Raw genomic sequence first — 22773 nt, forward strand, 5'->3', positions numbered from 1 at the left:
ACGATAAATATTAATCAATGACAATAAAACTGAACACAAAATGCAGTTTTTATTTTTCTTATAAATGGAGAAAAAATCCCAACCTACATGGTCCTGTGTGAAAAAGTGATTGCCCCCTAAACCTAATAACTGGTTGGGCCACCCTTAGCAGCAACAACTGCAATCAACCTTGGCGATAAATTGCAATGAGTCTCTTACAGCACTGTGGAGGAATTCTTTGCAGAATTGTTGTAAATCAGCCACATTGGAGGGTTTTCAAACATGAACCGCCTAAGGTCATGCTACAAGATCTCAGTAGGATTCAGGTCAGAACTTTGACTAGGCCACTCCAAAGTCTTCATTCGGTTTTTCTTCAGCCATTCAGAGGTGGACTTGCTGGTGTGTTTTGGATCATCCTGAAGAGATGTGGCAGTAATCAGGCCCGGGTGTAGCTAGAACTCAGGTTTGATAAGCCACAGTTAGGTTATGTTTAACAGTGGGGGCAATCACTTTTTCACACACGGCTGTGTAGGTTTGGATTTTTTTTCTCCCTTAATTATAAAAAGTTTCATTTAAAAAATGCATTTTTGTTCAGTTGTGTTGTCATTGACTAATATTTAAATTTTTTGATGATCTGAAACATTTACGTTTGACAAATATGCAAAAAAATAAGAACTCAGGAAGAAGGCAAACACTTTCAGAACACTGTACCTTATATCATTGTGTTTACAATTTGCCTTTTGTTATTTATTAGTTTGTTTACAGTTTGTCTTTTTTATTTATCAGTGTCTTTAAAGTCTGCCTTTTCTAATTTATCACTGTGTCTACAGTCTGTATGTTGACAGTGTTACTAATTAAAGTTCCTTATTTTAATTTAGTAGTCTTCTGCTTCTTTGTGTTGAATCGTATTTTCAGTATTATAAAATGTATGTTCATGTATAGTTTATATACAGTGTATATCAATGCTCTTTTTTCATATATCGACCGATACATTGGTTATCGGCCAATATAACGGATATCGGCTGGTACATTGAATATCGGCTTTTTTTGGGCTCTACACGCAATAAAAGTGCACATTGCATTTGTAGACTCTAGTTCCACGCAAAACCTTAAAAAAAGGTCAACTGTGCCATGCGCACCCTGACCTCCATTGCGTAAATGTGTTTTTCTACACTTACTTGTTATTGTTGCTATTATTTTACGATAAATTAAAAAAAGCTTGCGTAATCCTTGACTTCAGGTGTATTGTCATTTGGGTAATATTCCTTTATTTTGTAATTGCAATGTTTAATAGCAAACTGGATGTGCATATGGAAAATAATATTATTGAATCTATGAACAGACCTATTAATGAATGATGAGTAATTATCTTTATTGTCATGTTGAATTCAATTGTGAATAATTTATTTTTTATTCATATATTTTATGATTATTTTTACAAGGTGCTGTTTTTGTTTTATATGGTTGCAAATATACACAGCAGAAAATGAGGCTGGTATAGCTGCACCAGATACATTTCACTTACAAATTGTACTTTTGAGATGAAACAAATGTTGGTAATTTCAATAAAATGCAAGTTACTAAAAAAAGGCATGAAATGCTTTTTGCAGGTATCTACTGTAGAATTGTTAAAGCTGCTGAGCTGCCCAGCCTCCGTGACAGACAGCAGCTAACTTTTGAAGACAGGGGGCGCTAACTTTTGAACGTACTACAAGTATTATTTTTCGCCCTCTTCCTGCTTTGAGCACGCAGATTACGCCCTACATAAAACACACATTAATGTTTGTTGTCAGCTATTGATAGCGATTTGACCATGTTTGGCTACTATCGTCGGCTATCATTGAATATATAGCCTCTTGTAACAACAAAATGACTGCAAATTGACGACCGCCCCTCTGAGCATCCACACCCAGCTTTGGTATTCACATTTTTTCTTCCTCTTTACTGTACAGTAAGGAAATAATTATTATTATTTTTTTTGCTAAATGCTGCATGCACTGTCAGTTCTGCTCATCTAAAAATACTTTCTATTAGAGAAGACAAAGTACAGTAAAATTATATAGTTGTAGAAAACTGGCTTCCCAATAATCAGTATTAGTATATTCATTGTCATAATTTAAATAAACAGGTCAACAGGTGAATAAGGCCAAACGCTAACGAAACAGGAAGGAGGAAGGACGACCCATGGGAATGATGGCGGTCACCAGGTATCAGCCATACAGTATATATATACTTAAAAGGCGCCATCTGCCGGCGAAATGATGAACATACCTCATTTGTAAACGACCATTTGTCTATCGTAAACACTGACGTTACATTTCCATTATACATCACCAAAGTAACTTACCAGCGACTACAACCACAATTAATTCGATTACAGAGCTCGTCAGTGTGTTGCACTCATTTTCCCATGATCCCCTTCGGCCACAGATTAACTATGACGTATAATTCACGCGACTCCGGCGGCAGAGGGAAATTTTACCCATGGTCATAGTTCAACATAAAAATATAAATGTTAAACGCTAGCGCGTGTGTGGTTATATTAGAATTCAATCCGAAATGTTACCTTCGTCTTTTCGTCTGCGTGTTTAATTTCCGACGCCTGTTTCTCGGCTGCCTTGCAGATAACAAGCTTATGTTTTCAGTAAGGGAGCTATTCGATGTTTTGACATGACTCTACCGGCTTTGCACAACACCAGCGTGCTTTACAGGAGGATTTTGTCACATTTCCCCCAGGATATTAGTCTAGCTTTTGCCTACGGATCTGGCGTTTTCAAACAACATGGGACCAACCAAGGTCAAATGGAGGTAACAAGTGACACCTGTCCACACTTTGTAAACAGAGCAAACTAATATACACAACTGCAGAAAGGAGTAAATCATTTGAATACAAGTATCATGTTTTCTTGCTGCAGCGTCCATGTCAGGAAACCTATACATGTGTAAAGTCATAGTAACTTGCATCACTGTGTTGTGCATACAGAAAAACATGCTGGACTTTGTGTTTGCGGTGGATGACCCAGTCACCTGGCACACCTTGAATCTTCTGCAGAACCGTAAACATTACTCCATCCTTAAACTACTTGGACCTTCAATGATCAGCTCCATACAGAGTGAACATGGAGCTGCTGTATACTACAACACGCTGGTGCCAGTGGATGGGAAGGTAAAACAAAACACAAGAATCTCTCTTGTTTATGTTAAATTTCCCAAAGATGAACCATGCATTTTTTTCCCCTAGATCATCAAGTATGGTGTGATAAGTACAGAGTCTCTGATTGATGACCTCATGCACTGGAAAACCATGTATGTTGCAGGACGTCTTCACAAACCAGTCAGTACCTGGATATTTGAATATCTACCCATGATTGTACACATCAGTGTTTCCCACAGGACACATCTGCACATCTGTTTGTGGCGGCAGTAGGTTGGGGAGGGGAGGAACGCAATGATGCTATTGTCTAATTTGCATAATTGGCAATGATGCATTAGCATGTAATTGTAATGTCGGCGAGAGGAATGATATTGTGGGAGACAAAAAGTGAGTAAGAAGCAGCCTGTGAGTGGTTTGAGAGATGGGAGGGGCAATGAGAAGAAATGTGTGCTTTCATGTCAGAGCCTGTTAGAAATCCCAAGTTCTTTACATGTTTATGTATTTGTTTCATTGATATTTTTTGAGACGCAAATATGAAACCGTTACATAATGTTCTTTGACGCTGCCACACCTTAATACATTGTGGAATGGATGCTTTTATCATTTTATTCCTCGAATATACATAATCCCTTGTTTATGGTGGTTAATTGGTTACAGACCCGGACTTGATGAATGAATTTCTGCAAAGAAGGATTCCTTATTTGTAAAACTAATATTTTCGTAGTTGAGAGTATAGAACACCTGTTTACGACCTTCTACGCGCGGTTTTTAATATTAGAGCCCTTAAGCCATACAATAACACCCCTACAGTCACCTTTATACTCGCATTACTCAATTTAGTAGATATAATCAGAGAAAATAAGCCATTTAAGACATAAGACTCCTGCTTGTGTGTGTTTCAATGTCTTCTGGACGTGTTGACAGGAAATGATGTTGGGGATTCAGAGTGGAGTTTTAGCTGGAGTACAACTACAACAGTTGCCCGTGTTATTATTATGATTATGATTATGATTGCGCCTGTTGTGTAAGAATTCAAACCCGCAATAATTGTTGTTGATGGCGATCGAGTCTGGTACCTAGTGGCCAGGTTGTAGACTGCGGTTCATCAACGTCTTTAAACTATATTTGCATTTTAGTTCATTTAGTCATTTTTATACTCGAAAATGCTTAATTTAGGCCAAGAATATGTAAAAGTTGCTTAATATGCAAATTTTTTTACTAATAATACGCCATTGTCAACCACGAAACAGTGGTCATATATTAATTAATAAAAAAACACCATAGGCTCCAGCACCCTCGCGACCTTAGTGAGGATACGCGGCATAGAAGATGGATGGAGGGCGCGATGTTCAAACCGCAAAGTTCATACACGTGTTATATTCTTCTCTGCAGGTGAAGATGCTGTTGCAGAGCGAGAATGGAAAGCTACGTGCCGCTCTTGTGGCTAACCTAAAGAGTGCTGTGACAGCCTCCTTTCTTATGCTGCCTGAGAGTTTCAGCGAGGAGGAGCTTTTCCTGCAGATAGCTGGTCTTTCTTATGCTGGTAAAGAACCTTCACAGTGTTTCATATAATCTGCATAGCTCTGAGAGTTGGACTACTATAGAGATTCATTAAGTTTTATTAATGATTAAATCAAGAAGCAATTCATTAGCCCAGTCATAATGCATCTCTTACAAACACATTAAACTGACAGATGAAGCAGCTGCAGCTGTTGCCTTGTTTTTTCCCGCTTAAACTCCTCAGAATTGCGATCCATCAAGGAAAACATTTGTTCTGGTCCTCTCAAGGTGATTTCAGGATGGTGATTGGAGAGGATAAATCCAAGGTGAACAACATCGTCAAAGACAACATTGAGCGATTCCGGATTCTGTATAGTAACATCTTACGTGACTGTCCGCAAGTGGTCTACAAACCCCAACAAGGAAAACTGGAGGTAAAAACATAAAAAGCTCCATGGACCAAAACAAATGAGTAAGTGTTTTTCAGGTCTTGACTGTGTCGCTCCAGGTAGACAAAAGCCCAGAGGGCCAGTTCACCCAGTTGATGGCGTTGCCTCGCACCTTGCAGCAAAGGATCACCAAGCTGGTTGATCCTCCAGGGAAGAACCGAGACGTGGAGGAGATCCTTCTGCAAGTGGCTCAGGACCCTGACTGTGGAACTGTTGTACAGCAAGGTGACTGGACACTCATTTGTGTCACTGTTTATGATCTAGACTTGTTTGCATTTAAAAAAATCATGTCAATGTTAGACTGTAAACCAAGCTTCTGACTTGGATTCTACCTAAACGCCAGCAGGGGGCACCAACCATAAATGTTATGTTTTACAGGTATCTCCTCTATTGTGAAATCCTCCAGTATAACACAAAGTATCAAAGGCATTGCGACAGCTGGTAAGCTTATTTAATTGCACACGCTTTTAAATGATGTATGTTTGGTGATACTCAATGTGTTGGCCCTCCTGAACAGGCTTGTGGAAGACTGTGTCCTATAGCTCCAAAAAACTGCTCAAGATGTGGATGGGCTGGAGGAGGAAACCGTCCGTTTCACAGACATCCTGATCCAAGAAAAAAAAAAGCCATAATGCCTAAGTCAGGGGTCGGCAACCTTTAGCATCAAAAGAGCCATTTTTCCACCTTTTTTCTCATGCAGTGAGACTCACTGCATACACTAGCCTACCTCACTTTCCCTTGCTCATCCAATCAGCAGTCAGAGCGCAGTCTAGATGCATTCATGGATTTTCGGTCAGTCAGATATTTCTCTTTATTTTTGAAAATGCACAATTCCCCTACTTTGGTGTTAAAAAAATCACAGAGCTCGGCGAAGGGAGCCACAACAAGGAGGCTGAAGAGCTGCATGCGGAGCTGCGAGTTGCCAACCCCTGCCCTAAGTCATTGTTATGGGACATTGAAATTGAAGATATCATCATAATATATGACTCAGAAGATCAATATTTTGATGTATTTATGATGTCAGCTTTTTTCAGCTATTCTGCAAGGTAGTTACTTTCTTGCACACCTAAAACAACAATAAAGTATGTTTATTCGCAGCATTCTTTTATACTGTTAGTCAACAGTCACCCTTCAATACTAATATATATAATAATATATAATATTGGAGACTCTAAATTTCCCATAAGTGGTTTCCAAGCTTCTTCCACTGAGAGCGGCATACAGAAAAATTTAAAGGATGTGGGGGGCAACTTTGATATTTTAATTTATTTTGTAAAAAGTAAAAAGACTTTTAAAGAACACATTATATGAAGTTTAGATAAAATTTTAGATGCATACTGAAATTTAAACCAAAAGCCATAAATCCTTGACCTTTTTTGAGTGGTGTAAAAGTTTTGTTTCATTATTAATTATAACTGTCAACATTGCTGCATTTTCCCTTTACTTTGTGCCTTTTTGCTGTTTTTTTAAGGTTTCATTTTATTTTTACAATGTGCCGCAGGCCAATATAATTTTATTTCTACAATGTGCCGCAGGCAAAAATATATACTATCATTTACTGCCCAACTTGGCAGCAGATACTTGAACATTGTTCGGATTTGGGTGAAAAGCTTTACCTGAGTACTACGAAGTGTACAATAATGACACCCGAGAGAGGATGTGACGCAATACTCATTAGCATAATTTATGCTGATATCATTACGCTGGCGGCTCAGCCAATCAGCCTGCTTTACTTTCACCACCTGCTAGCAACTGAATTCCATCATTCCAGGCATTCCTGCCTCCTTCTTCCTCCTCCTCCTCCTCCTCCTTTTCCTCGTTTACAACCAAGTTTGTTCCGACAGCTCAGCTACTATTGTCCTGCCTCATACGGAACGGATTAAGCCTTGTATCTTTGTGGAATATCTACCCCCCCTCCCGGTACTCCTATTTGTCTGCGTGTGGACGTTGTACGAGTGGAAGCTACCAAAGTGGCGCTTAAAGGAGGTATGTACGTCTCAACACAAAACAAAACTTGAGATTTTACATACTGTTGGCTTTAACTTCATTTTTTTGTAGCATGGGGGATACATTTAACTACATTTTAAACAAAATGGGAGAGGGATAAAGTAATCAATTAGCCACACGTTACAATATAATTCTCGCAATGAAGTGGTAGTGGCCACAATGTAAAGCTAGCATGTAGCAAACGTTGTTTACATGCAACAAACTGTTAATTAAGGATGGAGTTTCCCCATTTTATTAAATATCAGCCATCCGGGGAATAAACAATGTAAGACATACATGTTGTAGAGTCGCTTTCGTTTTCAGTCTCCAGCAAAGTTAAGACACGGGCGTCTCGCTGGCACCACGTTGTTGTCGTTTGTTTGTGTTTTATACAGTAAGAATGATTTTCCTTTTCTCCATGTGATACATTGTTCATGGAGAAATGAGGAGAAAGTATGTTAAGAATGCAGTGAGAAGGACGGAGTCATTTTTGTCCACAAATACTTCGCATAGCTTTGCAAGACTTGAAGGCTCTACATCGGAGGACACAAAAATGCTCCAAATAGTAGAGGTGGGGGAATATCGATCCAAATATCGATATTATCGATACCACGGTAGTCTCTACGGTGGCCGACAGAAGCAAACGCGCAGCAACGACCGAACGGTCCAAACACAGAAATGATCACACATTCCACAAACAAAATATAACACATGCATCAAGAAATACAAGCACTGCAATCACATAAACGCTGCAAGATCACAATGCAAAAAACTAAAACGAAAAATATGCTGCAAATGCATAAAACACACACAAACACTTAAAACATGCGTGAAGATAAATGCTGCAAGTATTGTTCTGTGGCCTTGCAGTGAACTTGAGGCATTTCCAGGGGTGCCAGACCTGAGGGATATCCATCTTTAATCATCTTTAATACGCAATATTTTACAGTATTATAGAGCAACCAGTATTTCCCACAGGACTGCAATCTACGTGTGACGTAACTGTCACATTTACATAACTGGCATATTTGCAAAAAGTGAGTAGAGAACATGAAAAGCAACTAGTAGGGTTGCGAACAATAAACTGATACGATATCCGGTTTGACAAGCGAGGCTTTATTTGTTGGTTGTATGTTTTTGTTTTTGTTTTTGTTTTACTTTGGTTACTGCTTTATCGTGATTGTTAAACATTCCCCTTCAATTTGTTGTTTAATTAATATGCAGACTTAACCCATAGCCGTCGTGAGTGGACAAAACAAAAAGTGATGCACAAATTCAAGCCATTGAAAAGATATGTCGACTGATTACATACAGTATCTATCAGTGCTCATGTGAAACCTTTTTATGTTACTTAAACTTATTAAGTCAGCTTACCTTGTAGAGGAGCAGAATCGGTGGTGGGCAGGAAGTGACGTCGGGGGTTCGAGTTGAGTTTTAGTATGTTGTGGGCTATGGCCACAATAGTAACCCGTGTTATTATTATGACGATGGTGATTATTATTATTATTATTATTATGTTGTTATTACTGTGTCTGTAGTGAGATCATTTAAACCTGCAAAAACAGCTGGTTGTTCAAGTGTAGCGCTTTGGTGGTGATCTCACCGAGCAATTACTGACACCTACTGACCAATGTAGAATACTACATTCACAAATTGGTGATAGTGGTCTTAATGCAGGGGTGCTCACATTTTTTTCAGTCTGCAATCTACTTTCAAAATGACCAAGTCCCAAAGATCTACTTCCTACTATAAATATAGCAAATACGTGTACATTTACTGTCTTTATAAGTATTTATGTACACTGCACACGTATATCTGGGTGCATGCACTTTTTCAACATGCAAGTTATAAATCCACATGATCTGTCTCTTACTATAAAAACATACTATATATATATATATATATATATATATATATATATATATATATATATATATATATATATATATATATATATATAATCTAACTGTAAACTTTTAAACTACTATACTGATAATTAGTATTTCACATTCACAATTTCACAGTTTACAGGGAATCAAAGTAGCGGATATCATTCACAAATAATTCACAATTCAATTCAATATGGCAATAAAGATAATTACATGTAATTCCTCAGTAGTTGTGTACATAACTTGAGTACGCGTAATATCCATCCATCCATCCATCCATCCATTTTCTATGCTACCTATCCTCATTAGGGTCGCACAGGTATTGTGGAGCCTATCCCAGCTGACTTTGGGCAAGAGGCGGGGTACACCCTGGACTGGTCGCCAGCCAATTGCAGGGCACATATAGTACCCGTAATATGTCAGTCAAAATAGCCACGTAGAATTCATTAGACACAGTTCATGTATTACGTCCTGTTAGCATTTGCTATCAACATTACCGATATACAAGAAATGAAAATGATTATACAAAAGACAAGGTAGCCGAAGTCAAGGCAACATATTGAAAAAGTTTCAGCAATACCACAATTTCCAATTCATCATGAAATAATAGTTTAAGAAAGGGAAGAGTAGAATAACACGCATTTCTATAGTGGAGTTCATGACGCGAAGCAAAGCCCTTAAACAATTCACTCTTTTTTTCGACATAACCAGCCACGACAAGTGAACAAATAACTTTGGTTATAGATATAGGCATCTTACCACTGAGTTAGTTTATCCATAATCGGAATAATAAAGATGAAAGTTGCATCCCTGTGTGTTGTTTGAGATGTCTGTTCACCATTGCCGTGGGGGAGCAAGAGCGAATCAGGAGGGGAGCTTAATGTCAGCTGACTGATGTCATATGACATCTACGAAGTGACGTTTATGCGATTGACCCAAACTACCCTCGCGATCGACCGGTAGCTCAAGATCCATGTATTGGGCACCCCTGGCTCAATGGCTTATACTGTATTTGCATTTTAGTTCAGTTAACCATTTTTATGCTTGACAATGCTTCATTTGGGCAAAAATACGTACAATTTGCTTAAATATGCTGAGTGATCGTTTATTAATGAATGCTTGAAAAACTGCAACTCTTCACTTGATTTGTCGGTAGTTCTTTTTTTTTTTCTAAAAGAGTATCTATATTACTAACTAGATATATCGACAAAGTTGCTAAGGTAGCAACACTGATCCCTACTGCTTCGTTGTCTTATCCGCTAGGGCTATCCACACGGAAACGTTTTCAAAACAAAATGGCAAAGTATTTTGTCGTTTCAGCCTCTCATCTCCATAGAAACGGCGTTCCGGGTACCCTGAAACGGTATTTTTTGAAAATGGCTTCCAGAGTGGGAACATCTAAAAACGCCGGCTTGTCATTTTTGCATGAGAATGTCTTTATGAGCAAGGGCAAACCGGTAGCTCCAAATCTATTTGTGGGCATCTACAATTTTTTTGTGGCGAGCTGTCACAAAATTTATTCAAATATAGCAAACATGTTTTAAAAGGCTCAGCAACCCAGCCAAACTTGAAAAAGATTATATAATTCATTACACATGGATTCATTTGTTTGTGTGGTGAGACATTTCAACACCCCAACAAATGAGTGTTATTATGCAATAAACAGCGGCCTCCTCTCTGTCCCAGCAGGCATCCCAGCATGGAGACGCCACTGGATGTTCTGTCAAGAGCAGCGTCGTTTGTTCATGCAAATGAAGAAGAGAGTAAGTCTTTTTTTAGGCCTTGACTTCCTGGTTGTGAACAATGAATGGAAAGAGTGTCATGTTAGTGTCAAAGAGGTGCAAGGTTCCAGGTGTAATAAGCCGTGGCTCGGCTCTCTGACGTAACGCGGTAGTTGTCTTTGTGCAGCACAAGCAGGCAAATAAGATACAACTGAACGTTCCACAGGAGTCAGGGTGGTGTCTTCTGAGCATTGGTGGTCATTTTCATTTCTGAAATGTTTTTTCCTCGCTATCCATGAATATTTTTGGTGGTGCTGATAGAAAAAAGAATTCTTTTGAGATTAGGAAAAAAATGACCAGTCCTTCTCAGCAGGCCTCTCAACAATCAGCTGGGTCTATAGGAGCGGGAAGAACTCTACCATCAGAATTACCATGGCAACTGATCACATATGTAATAATTACTCAGAATTAAATAAATAAAAAGGGACCTTTAAAACTACCCCAAAAGCTGATCAACTTTGGATGTCTTTAGCAAAATGCTCATGCACAGTATTGCCAGCCTGGGAATGTGCAGGAGCAGCTTGTCTCGCATGTCAGCAGCTGGTATCCCATTCTGCTTTGTCCTAAATCAACTGTTCCTTGCACTTGCACGGGACACCACCTCCTCCTCCTCATCCTCCCCCGCCTCCCTGCTGTGTTTTTGTTTTGTTGCCCAGCGCTGATGTCACGTTTAGTTGTGCGTCGTGCTCTGCTCCTTTGTCTCGTGACAATGCAGGCGACCTGCCGCCACCACAATAGTGCAGTAGAGGAAGTAGGCGAGCTCTCGTCAAGCATCCTGCTTGGCAGGCCAAACAAAGCTGTTCACCAACCAGACCAACAGGCCCTTGAATTAGCGGCCTCGTTCTCTGCCTATTTGCTGTCACCTGTGACGAGGGTTAGTACCAGCACTTTGTGCACACAACAGGGAGAGGCTCCCAAACTTGTCAGAGCCGGTGGCGCACTTACTTCACAACAAGCTGAAGCGTAACACACCTCTTTATAGTTTATGTTGAGGTGAATGCGGTCATATTGGGATGCAGCCAGGATTTATTTGTATGAATTAATGTTGTTAGTTGAATAGGTAACATCTTTTTCACGTACTCCACAATGCAACAGAGAGCTCACCTACTTTCTTTGTACTTTGTTGAGCAGGCCCTTGCAACGATGATATCAGGGTCATTGTTATTGAATGTAATCCTTCTAGCTGCATGGTTCTTTCTTGTGGGTTATATCCTCCATTATCCTTACTGTCATAGTTATAGTTATGTCATAGTTATATGATATGTATCCAGATTGTTGATGTCTCTGACAACAAGCACTCTTGCTTCTCCTGGATCTCCATTTAGATTGGTATAGATTTTACCGTTGGTGCTCCAAGTGCTTTGTATCCTTCCTTGCTTCCTCAAGTCTTGTGCTTTCTTGGCGATGTCGGCATTGCGTTTTGTCAGATGCTCGTTCATATACATGTGGATGTTTGTGCCTCTCAGCTTCTTTCCCTGTTTCAGCAGTGCAGTTTTGAATTCCCTGTTGGTGAACGTAACGATGACAGGTGTGGTGTTGTTTCTGCCATGTAGTGGGATGCAAGTATCGATGGTGTTGATATCTACATCCACCTCCTTTGATTGTAGGAAGTTGGCAATCTGTTGCTTTGTTGAAGGAACATCCATTCCATCTGGTTCTCCTCTGTTTTGTACTGCCCTATCTTTTGACCTGGGTGTAAATCGGAGCCCTGTGAGGATCACATGGTTATTTCGTGCATTCTGATCCATCTCATCAATTATAGTTTTAATTTTCCTTTGCTTCTTTCTCTTCCTCAAGAGTGGTGCCAAAGGCAACATTATCCTTCATTGTCCTGCAGAACTTTGATGATATTGCATAATGCTCTGTTTTCTTTTATAGGGTTTTTAACCTCCTTCAGAGCAGGACGCAAGTTTGTGTTTTCCTCTTGCAACTCCTTCATTTCTTCTTAGTGCTTTGGTATCCTTGCTCAGTGCTCTGTTTTCTTCCATCACGGACATCTATGATCATTTGACAGAGGATTTTGTAGTAGTATTTAGTGTCTGCTTTCAGAAGCGATAAATCCATCCTTATATGTATAGAATCTTGCACTGTTTGTGATTGCAGACACCCAATTTCTGGCACTATTTGTAATGCAGTGCGCTCTTGTATCTCATTCATCTCCTTCCTCAAGGCTTGTGATATCAAATCTTTGCTCTTGAGAATATCTTCGAATTCTGGAACTGTTTTTTTATCCGAGGCGTCGTCCTCCTTCTCACCCAACAGCCTGACTGACCCTATTTCTGATTTTGAGTCTGTAATTCCTGGGCCAGGATCATTTTGCTTTGTGTTTGGCACTGTTGCTAGGCAACCTCTTTGAATTTCAGCAGTTAGCCAGTTAGCTTGACTTGCTAGCAGCTATCAACACTTGTAACTTACATTTCAAGAAGTCTGTACCTCTGGCCTATCCAAGTTAAAGTAGGGGGAGTCAGCAAGCGGTGCTGATCTTGTGTTCGTGAAGTGTAGTCAGGAAAGCATCAAAATAGTTCAAATTTCCAGTATCTTTAACGGAGCTCCCGCCATGTACGTCCTTCCCAGTTGACCACAAAGGAAAAAAATGTAAGTGGTAGAGAGGGAAGCAACTTTAGGCATTACGCATTTTAGCATTCTTAACTGACATACAAGTATAAAAAGAAGTCAACTGCTGTATTATAAACTACAAAAAATAAAGCTGACCTTCTGAGGTTGTGTATTGTAAAGTAATGTAAGTGGTACAGAGGTAAGCAGGTAGGCATTGCACGTTTTAAGATGCTTAACTGGCATACTGCATTGGAAAATAAGGGAAATTCCTCCATATAATTCTTAATACATGTCACTGTTACTATGTTACTATTTTCCTCTAACAGGAACCATGACAAAAGAAGACTTAAGAGAAGGTTTAGATCTGTTACTGCATGTTTACTGAGAGAGAAATGAAACATTCCCTCCTTTATTTACATGGTTTGTTTAAACATGATACAGTTTGCCAAGCTCTCGGCTCGTGGGGGTATCGGTCTGTTAACTTAACCTGACTTATCATGTTGGGGTGCGTTAACTAAGATAATGGCAAGCAGATATTTTTGTTCTTAAAAATCAGTCAGTGGAAACTAGCCGGAGCTTGCCTCAGATGGACGCTTTGTGAAATGTGAGAATTTTAACTTTGCTGTCTAAACTTTACTGGCGGCCAACAGCTTATTTGACTGAGGAGTCGTGTCTGAATGTGCAGTCGGGCTAAGTTTGGGATGGGCCAGGGTGTGTTTGAGTGCCTCTTGCCCTCAGGCCCATCGATTCAGCCTGTGTCACATGACTCAGGCGCGAGACGCTCAGACAATAGCAGTGAGCATATGGAAGATGAGCAGCGAAAGAAAATCCATCTGTTACTCATATTTCCCGTCTGCGTTGTGAAGGCATTTTTACATTTAACCCCTTTTTTTTTAACGGGTCAAACAAGATGTGTATGGATATTCTGTGCTGTCAAAAAATCATGGCTGTCAAAAGTAACATGTTAACAGTGGTAACTCATTTGAAACGTTTTAGCGTAATTAACGCACGCACATCGTGTGAAGCCACACCTCTCTGTTATGACGCCAGACGGAGGCACAGTGTGGCATCCCCCCAGAGTCACACGAAGTCCGACGCTCATTAATAATTTTATTCTTACCTGAACACATCGACGGCACTGCAATTCCAACACCAAATATGTATCAATGTACCAATTCGCAAACACGTCTTCGGAACAAACTCTTCTTCATTTTCACCACACTCGTGCGAGGTGAATTCACGGCCACGGAAAGAACATCACAGCAACGTCTTTATTATGCGTATATGTGTGGTCTAAATAAACAGAAAGACAAAGAAAAATAATACTGTAAGTGGATATTCTTATCACTCACTTCGTAACGCTTAATGCGGATGTACAATTTGCTCTTCTAAGTATGCTCGGAAATCCCAAACAATACACTCAAAACAGGTGAATTGAACTTAAGTCACGCGGTGTATTTGAACGCAGCCCCTCGTTGCTCATAACATTTTCTTTTACTAGCGTTAGGAACATAGATTTTCAGATGTGTGGTATATTTTGGTATATATAATCCTGGCATGTCTTTTATTTTTCTGCTAATAAAATGCAGTAAAAATCTGCATATTTCAGACAGAATTGCAAATGGTGATTAATCATAAATTAATTTGTGTCATCACACAGACCTAAAAATATCGTATGTAATGGGTTTTCACATTTCGGAAATAACAGCCTCTCTCCAGTTATCACCTGCTTCCCGTCCTCTTCGAGGTTTAGGTATATAAACCCGATGGCTACCATGAGAGCACTTTTACAGTGTGTGGTGTCACTCATAACATTATCATGTCCGTGACATTTTGAGCCATCACTTCTTATCGGTGTAAGTGAGTAGTCTGGACGAGTCTGCAGTAGATAAACTTCAATACAATCAGCACAATAGGCTCGTTTTCATTGATAAACAGGTCAGCGGTTGTTTACAGAGTCGCTCGCAGAGTCACGCTACTTAAACATTAACTTTGCATTACATTTGTTACCTTCTAATCTGCTGCTGCGTCATAAAAGGAACTTTTAAGCATCTTTTTGTATTCTTGTCTGAAGATGTACTAAACAATGTCAGTCTAGGGTAATCCTATAAAATCACATATATTATAGTGTGAGAAGTACTTGGGAGCAAATGTTTCATGCAATGCGCTGATGGGTCATCTGCACAGGTCAAAAGGGCATGGATGAGTGGTGACGCAAGTGGAGAGTTTGGGTAAAAGAAACAAAGAAGTGTCACTCACATTTAGTCTGTCATTGTCTTTCATGCACTCCCCTCTGCAGTAAAGCGTGCATGCACACAGACCCTTATGTCATTGCTTCTGTTTCATGCTTGAGTGCATGTTAAGGCAAGAGGGGGCCAGGCGGGCCAGTGTGGCCACGAGGTCAAAGTTCGAGTTTCAGGTGGTCACTGTCATGAGGTTAACAATTGACCCATGTACTTTTTGTTTTGTCTTAACTTCATTTATACATCAATTTTGCTGTGACGTCACAAAAAAGCATAGCTGGTATCGCCTCTGCTATGCTAATATGACCCACAGCCTGAGGTACAATTTACAGTTTCCAAGGGTCTTTATCAAAATGCAAATTCCGAGTACATCCCTGTGTCCTCTCTGTAAATGCCAAGCTTGTCTGGCTCACTGCAGTCTTAGGAACTTTCTCTCACGACTGTGCTGACCACACATGCTTGACATTCCTCTCTTTTTGGGTTGTCCTCTCCATAGTCACTTCTCAATGAAATGAAACAGGGCTGCCATGGTTCTCATACGAGGAGCATGTTAACCATTTGTAGTGTGAGGACAAGCGTCTCCGGTTTATTTGCTGTAATTATCCTTTTGAATAAATATGTTGATTAATTTATGCTCTGTATATCGCTAAAGGTCACCGATCGGGCAAAATTGACATTTGAATTAAGTTGTAACAATAACATGAGCCTGTTTGTGAGCACCAAACATGAGAAACAGCTATCATTTCCCTCACTAGTTTGCTCCACTTTTGAGAGAAGCAGTTTGTAAAAGGTCAGGCTTCTCTACACATCTTAAAATAAAGCTTGGAACTCTGCCATCCATCAGTCAGCTGCAGACATGATCATTTTGTTTTTCTTCAGCAAATAGGCTAACCTAGCATGGTGTTGCTGTTGAAATGTGAGCGTAATGTTAGCATTGTACCTCACATAGAACTGCTAGTGTTACTATTGTTTGTGTCCTCCGGCCCCACTCCTTAATGTTATGTTGTTGTATGTGATATATGGCATCTATTTAGTGCAGAGTTACAGTGTATATGTAAAAAGTGGATCAAGTGCACAGTAGCACTTGTTGGAGCCACACACTCTGTCAGGGAGAGACATGCACAAACACGGCTCGTTATCATTAAAGCTACAGACACACACAGCGGCATGTTCCCAGTAGGGCTTACTAAAACCACTTTTAAACTGGACAACACACTCCCCATACAATATTGTGTCACTTATTTAACATAGTTGAAAAATACTCTAATATGGAACCTTTTTTAAATATTGCATCTCCTCAAATAGTGGTGTTCGCTACAATTGATGCCAACAAACCAACCCTTGAACACGAGGCTAAAAAGAAACAAATCACTTCATGAATACAACATGCAACAAACAAAAATACACATCAGCATGGTCTCACACCTGTGCAGCAATTGCAGATTTACTTGCACTTGTCAGCTTCTGCGTGCTATTCCTGTAGGTGGGCCTATAATATATGGCGGTGCTGAAACTAAAGTAGGAACAATTAGTTCCACCTCCAACTATCACACTGCATTATTGATAGGAACCAAGAATAAAAGGACACGCTAAAGTGAGGCAGTTACACATTGTACTCCCATTGTAACCTGGAAGTAACAGTGTTACACATGACATCGGAGTGGTTGTTAGTCATTTTTCACTAGACATCTTAGGGTAGAGTTTCACACTTGAACCACTTGGAGAAGAAAAAGTGGGAAATGACGGCACAGTCCCTGCACCATCACCTGCTGTTGTCATTGTTTGAGTGTAGCAACCTGATATTTCCTCTCTGGTGGCTTTATGGATCCTGTCAACACAGCATTATCGGTTACCACTGTGTCACTTTGCCTGTGTGTAGTAATATAAGTTGAAGTTCTTGGCTTCCATTTGGGAAAAGTATGTCATCTCACTATATAAACATGACAGCACATGATGTAATGTAAAATGTTATAGTCTCAAAGTCCCTATAAAACTATCACCTTGCTGATACCACAGCATTTTAAAAACATGATGTCACCTTGTAAACAATGGTGTGACGGGAATGCGACGGATGGCACCATAACAGTCAATGCCATAACCTTTGACTCCCTACCACTGTGTTATTGAGCCTCAATTCCTTATGCTTTTGCAATGTACTTTTCCATTGTTATATTCACCTGCTGCAGCATGTTAATAAAGTATGAGGATGACTCACCTGCTAGCCTTGGCTGGGCTGTCATCCAGACACACCCACTCCTCAGAGAGGCCCGGACCTGCTCAGAGAGTCACAAAGCACGTAGCCTGTCTTGACAGATAAAGAGGGAGAAAGTTAAAGCATGCATGCCCACCAGTTAATTAAATGCTTGGTGGACTCATGCCATCCAAAAGTGCTACACAGAACATGGTGGTTGCTCTTGTATATGCCACGAGATACAAAGTAGATACAAATAAGGTGCCACTTATTCATTTTCATGTTAATAGTGAGACAAAGGACTGACAGCAGAGAGTTGTGGTGTGTGTTTTGGATAGGTTAAAAGTAAGGGTGTCACAAGATCTCACGATCAAGATAGCAAGATTAAAACCATGGACAACACCTCTCACCCGCTACATGACACTGTGGGTTCCCTTAGCAGCTCCTTCAGCAGCAGACTGTTAGACCCACGGTGTAAGAAGGAGAGGTTCCGCAGGTCCTTCATACCGACCGCTGTCAGGCTTTACAACACCTGCACCACCTGAACCACCATACTGTAGTCAATATGCATTATTTACACTGTACTCTTCACTTGCGTATCTTGCTTGCTGCTGTAACAAGTGAATTTACCCGCTGTGGGATAAATAAAGTACAAATACAAATACAAAACGAGACAACATTTCTTGTTCAGAAAAAAAACTTGTGAGCACTAGTCTTGGGATGGTAATAAATAAATTAATCACACAATAAATGAAAATTAAGTCAACATTTTTTCAACACATTGCTCAGTTCTTATGCTGCAAGGACTCAAGACGGCTGCTATCTAACGTGCTAGCAAGTTAGCGAGCTAACCAGTTAGCCTCAAATGTATTTCTTCTAAACTTGAGAAGCTAAAAATGTCCACACAGAATGGGATTAGAATTAGGATAGAACTTCTATCCTAAAAAGGAGGATGAGCTGACAGCAGAGAGGCTTTTGGTGTGTGTATGGGATAGATTAAAAGTGGGGATGCTCCGATCGATCGGCCACTGATCAAAATCAGTAGATTTCCGTGAAAGAGCTCACTTTCCTTTCCGTCACACTGCTCAGGCGTGTCAAACCCCAAACAATCATGTCTGCCGTGTGGGACTTACCTGTCGTTTGTGAGAATTATATAAATTTTGCAGCCTGCAAAACATGCTATGAAAAATGTCTCGCCAGGGTAGCACGTTAAAAAGCTTTAATTAATACAGCATTTGAAGAACAAACACTTGAAGAAGTATGATGAGTTTTTGAGGCTGGTGATGTGATCGTCAGTCAAACGGCAGTTAATGTAGCTAAAACGCTGGACACTCGCACATATGTGCGTGACAGAAGTCTAAAGGAAATAACACAAAAATAATTGAACTCATCGGACGAGAAGAATATCCTCAAGTCACCGGGTTTGCCGGCTGCTGTCTCACTTGGAACCCACCTACGTGCTACTGGAAGTCCTGCTAGAGTGCCACCAACGTACTCGATCTCACATCCAAAGTCTTCTTAACAAGCCTCTCATCCTCTGTAAGTTTCACCAGTGATATATGTTCTCTTGGAGTTTTCGTCGAAATGAAGGTGATTTTATGGTTCCCTTTTTTAATATCATATAGCTAATAGTAAATTTAAAAAGTTTACACTTAGTCTGTGTTATCTGTATCGGCCGATTTCACTCATGGGTGATCGGTATCGGAATCGGTAGCATAAAACCCTGATCGAAGCATCCCTAGTTTGAAGTATTTTCATTATAATGAGGGTTGGAGAACAGCCTACTATTATGTGTCTAATTTGTGGTGACAGCACAGAAAAGCCACATCCTGCTCCGGGTTCACACCTGAAATCTCAAACTATAATACTACTACTACTACTAGTACTACTACTACTACTACTACTACTACTACTACTAATAATAATAAATCACGTTCCTATTCTGCTTTTCTACATACTGTAGGTACTATATTCTCAAATGTATTTTTTTTAAATAAATTAATACAAATAATCAAATACAAATTTTAATAATAATCATAATACATTTATTAAAAACTAATATTGTTATATACTTTATTAATGCTCACTTAGGAAAAAAAAAACCTTGCACACCTTTTTTTCCCGAGTTTGTTTGCTCTCATTGGTCCTTTTTTTTTTTGCACCTCGTTGGTCGACACTAGGGGGTAGCAGAGACACGCTTTTTAACTGAAGGAATCAGCTCTGCTTGCCATCATCTACTCACTTCCTGTGGCATTGTTATAAAGAATAAAATTTAATAGAAAATGTTTTGATCTTCTCAGTTTTATGTTGAGGACTTGTTGAAGAGTTATTACAATCAAGAATGTAAAGTCTATAGTAGTTGCAGGACAAAAACTCTGTGCACGCTCTCTTCCTTTAGTTTGTATATTTCCATACAGTTCTCATATTGTAACTACTGTATTGAAGTTAGCGCAACACTCCCCTTTGTGCCTGCTACAATACAGGTGAGAACCATGCATTAGAACTGTGGTCACCATAATGCATTGTTATGGCAAATTCACTTTTATTCACCCTTAACTTTCACATGTAATTTAATTTCTTTGGCCAAACTCTTGTACCGGCGCTTAACATACTCCCCCCCCCCCCCCCCCCCCCCCTCCTCTTTTTCTGGGGATATGTGTGGAGAGGCTGATCTGACGCACAAAACATCCCAGAGATTTGAGGCACTCCAGGGATTTAGCAAAGCATGCCCAGTGCCTCTGAACAGCAGCACACGAAACCCATAGACCATGTGAAAGAAATGGACGCAGCCAATGTTCAGCAGTCTGCATAGTACATACAGTACATAGAGTAACTAAGACAGCCATACTCAACCACGACACAGAACTAGAAATCACAGTATATCATATCATAGCAATCCCCACAGATGCAATGCAAACATGTCCTTGAGTATCTAGTGTCTGAGCATGAAATCATTGCATGTTAGCTCACAAAATAACTGTGAAAGTAGATATTGTACATCAAGGATGTCCAAAGTGCGTCCCGAAAGCCATTTGCAGCCCGTGGATTGTAAAGATAAAATTAAACAACCCCCTCTCCCCAGCAAAAATAGGAAAAACAAAGCAAAAATAATGGACAAACTTTGTCTTTAAAGCCTTTTTTCAAAATGAACAAAATGTATAAACATACCAAAATGCTTCCGCTCCCCCACAGCCTATGTGGAAAAAGTTGGGACACCCTCTTGTGTATACATAATGTCTAATACTGTATAGTAAAGCAACAGTGACATTACATCTACAATTTTTAAACCTAAACTTGCCTAAGGATGCTTAATTCAGTGTCAAAGCTAAAACTGAATGAATTGAGGCAAAGTGGCATGCCATCACTCCTTCCATTTAAAATATTACTTGTTACATTTAAGTGCATTTATTTATTTTTGTATTACCTGTATTTCTAATTGATGTAATTTGAAATTTGAGATGCAATAGTCCACACAACAATATTTAGTGTAAATGCTTCACTTTGGCCAGTATATTATTTAAAATACACACAAATTATTTTTTTTCCTGTAATACAGTACATTTTTCGTATGTTTGGCAATTAGCGTTGGCGCCACCTATTGGCTTGTGAAAGAATGCAAGCATCCAGGGCACTTCCGCATTGTGACGTAACAGCTGGAAGCCCCGTCCACTTGTATGATCGAGTGCTCCTCTATGGAAGCAGCGGTGCATTGGTCTCATTCTCCACATAGCCTGCGTGTCAGTGCAGTCTACTTACAGCTGGCTGTGAGCAGAACTGACCTTACTCTCATTATTACACACTGCGTTTTTTTTAGCCAACTCGTCGACAGACTTTATCATTTTTACCATTTTTTATAACGGTGTTTTTGTTTTTCTACCAAGTTGGAGGCTGGGCCTTTAACTTTGCTGTGGGTGAAAAAGAAGAGTAGATATTTGCTGTCGGTAAGACTTTAAAAAAGGTGATAGATGCTACTGACGAAAATGGACCTGTTGAACTACCAGTACCTGGACAAGATGAACAACAACATTGGCATACTCTGCTACGAAGGTAAACTTTGTCGACGTATTCTTCATGTTCTAGCGGTGTAGGCCTTTTCTATTCAAATTGAGACAAGTTAGCTACGCTTTGACTGAAATTATCTGTAGTTCAAATTTGAATTTGTGTTTTTATACGTACATATTGGCTGTGTTGGCATTCGCCGTCGTGTTGTGTTCAACTACCCAATCGTTGTAAATATAGCGTACATTTGATGGAGCATAGCGCAGGACTACGCAGCTAATGGTAGCCTCTTGCGTCATTTTAGGCTCGCGAGTCATCGACAAAAGTACTGTGCAACCGTGGTCGTGTTGTTTGGTTAATTTGCTGTGTTTAACTTGTTCGCTGCTGGCATTTATATTCATTACTCACACTTTTACTACTTTGTTTTTGGTTCATTTGAATTTGAAACAACGAGGCTGCACTGTCACTGTCAAGTGTTTACATTCCTTTGCAATTTGTGCAAAAAGCGTCAGTAATTATTATTTCACTCTTAAACTACTAACATAATATCATTCAGTCTACTGGAGGTTCGAACAAGATCCTCTGTGCCTTCAGTTATTACTAGTACGTCTTGCTTTTACTGTCGCGGCCATATACAAGCATTGCATTGTTGTGACATTATCAACATGCAACATCGTTCATGACCTTGCATGCAGTTTTAATGACTGGGAATAAAACGTAGTTTGGTGGCGGACAGGGACAAAGGCACACCAACGTCCAAACGCTCCAAACATAAATGATCCAAAACCAAAAGCACACTAACACATGCAACAGGAAAATAATGCAAATTAAAAATGCTGCAATAACATAACTGCTGCATGATCAAAAAACAATGCAAAAGAAAAATGCTGCAAATGCCAAAAACACACACACACACCTGAAGGGTATTCGTCTTTAAATACACGAACGGCAAGCTGACGTAACGAAAAGTACATCATTGTGTTTGTTAGGTACTTTGTGTGGCTGTAAAAATCGGTTTCCCTACATTACTGCAAAATATTTTGTCT

General features: G+C 39.7%; 2 protein-coding genes across 4 annotated transcripts in view; both read left to right on the forward strand.

Moving 5' to 3' along the window:
* The first annotated feature begins 2418 nt into the window (after window positions 1–2418).
* Window positions 2419–6179, forward strand: tamm41 (TAM41 mitochondrial translocator assembly and maintenance homolog). The gene is made up of 8 exons (XM_054784773.1): window positions 2419–2787; window positions 2963–3145; window positions 3221–3313; window positions 4526–4676; window positions 4922–5067; window positions 5142–5307; window positions 5461–5523; window positions 5600–6179. Exons 1-8 carry the CDS (start codon window positions 2650–2652, stop codon window positions 5689–5691), a joined length of 1032 nt encoding a protein of 343 aa, XP_054640748.1. The 5' UTR covers window positions 2419–2649; the 3' UTR covers window positions 5692–6179.
* A 642-nt stretch (window positions 6180–6821) lies between these two features.
* Window positions 6822–22773, forward strand: part of vgll4b (vestigial-like family member 4b) — a 34852-nt gene continuing 18900 nt past the window's right edge. The window contains exons 1-2 of one of the 3 annotated variants that reach the window (XM_054783617.1): window positions 6822–7068; window positions 10644–10720. In XM_054783617.1, coding sequence (XP_054639592.1) covers window positions 10657–10720 — 64 coding nt within the window. In that variant the 5' untranslated portion in view covers window positions 6822–7068; window positions 10644–10656. Of the gene's footprint in view, window positions 7069–10643; window positions 10721–21418; window positions 21776–22773 lie in introns of those variants that run through there. The other 2 variants (XM_054783618.1, XM_054783616.1) reach the window with 2 other exon arrangements.

The sequence above is a fragment of the Dunckerocampus dactyliophorus genome, chromosome 8, assembly GCF_027744805.1.
Source record: "Dunckerocampus dactyliophorus isolate RoL2022-P2 chromosome 8, RoL_Ddac_1.1, whole genome shotgun sequence".
In the NCBI taxonomy this organism is placed as follows: Eukaryota; Metazoa; Chordata; class Actinopteri; order Syngnathiformes; family Syngnathidae; genus Dunckerocampus; species Dunckerocampus dactyliophorus.

Excerpts from the sequence above, each read along its gene's own strand:
- tamm41 (XM_054784773.1), top strand. The coding sequence starts at position 2,650 with ATGACTCTACCGGCTTTGCACAACACCAGCGTGCTTTACAGGAGGATT. Across the intron at positions 3,314-4,525 it reads CAGGACGTCTTCACAAACCA|GTGAAGATGCTGTTGCAGAG; the intron begins GTCAGTACCTGG and ends TCTTCTCTGCAG. Across the intron at positions 5,308-5,460 it reads TGGAACTGTTGTACAGCAAG|GTATCTCCTCTATTGTGAAA; the intron begins GTGACTGGACAC and ends TATGTTTTACAG.